Source organism: Penaeus monodon, chromosome 21 (genome assembly GCF_015228065.2).
Source record: "Penaeus monodon isolate SGIC_2016 chromosome 21, NSTDA_Pmon_1, whole genome shotgun sequence".
NCBI lineage: Eukaryota > Metazoa > Arthropoda > Malacostraca > Decapoda > Penaeidae > Penaeus > Penaeus monodon.
The window spans coordinates 29,511,253-29,511,581 of NC_051406.1; the positions used below are offsets into that span (position 1 = coordinate 29,511,253).

Here is a 329-nt window from a genome sequence, read left to right on the forward strand (position 1 = left end):
TTATTACCTTTCCCTCACTTATGTTTTGATTCATGTTGCTTATATCTATATTCCCCTTTTCAGGAAAATTAGTGAACAGAAACGAGTTGGGCAGGCGCAGGCATCTGGGGCGGTCTAGTGGCCATGACCTGCGGCCTGACGGGGCTGCTTGCCCATAAACTCTGGTACAAGAATTTTAGTATCAAGACGTTCTTGGTCGCCTCTGTGACATCAGTTGTTATTCATATATTGGCCATTGTCCTCACGGTCTATGCCGTCCTTAATCGACATGAACATTACCGCTACCTGATGGAGACCGAAAAGAACCCTTGGTAAGAGAAAGAATTCTT

The 329-nt window shown here is 45.0% G+C and overlaps 1 protein-coding gene across 1 annotated transcript in view; it reads left to right on the forward strand.

Moving 5' to 3' along the window:
• Nucleotides 1–329, forward strand: part of LOC119586727 — a gene marked incomplete at its 5' end in the record, with an annotated part of 24,566 nt that overhangs the window by 8,270 nt on the left and 15,967 nt on the right. The window contains 1 exon segment of the mRNA XM_037935455.1: nt 64–311. Coding sequence (XP_037791383.1) covers nt 124–311 — 188 coding nt within the window.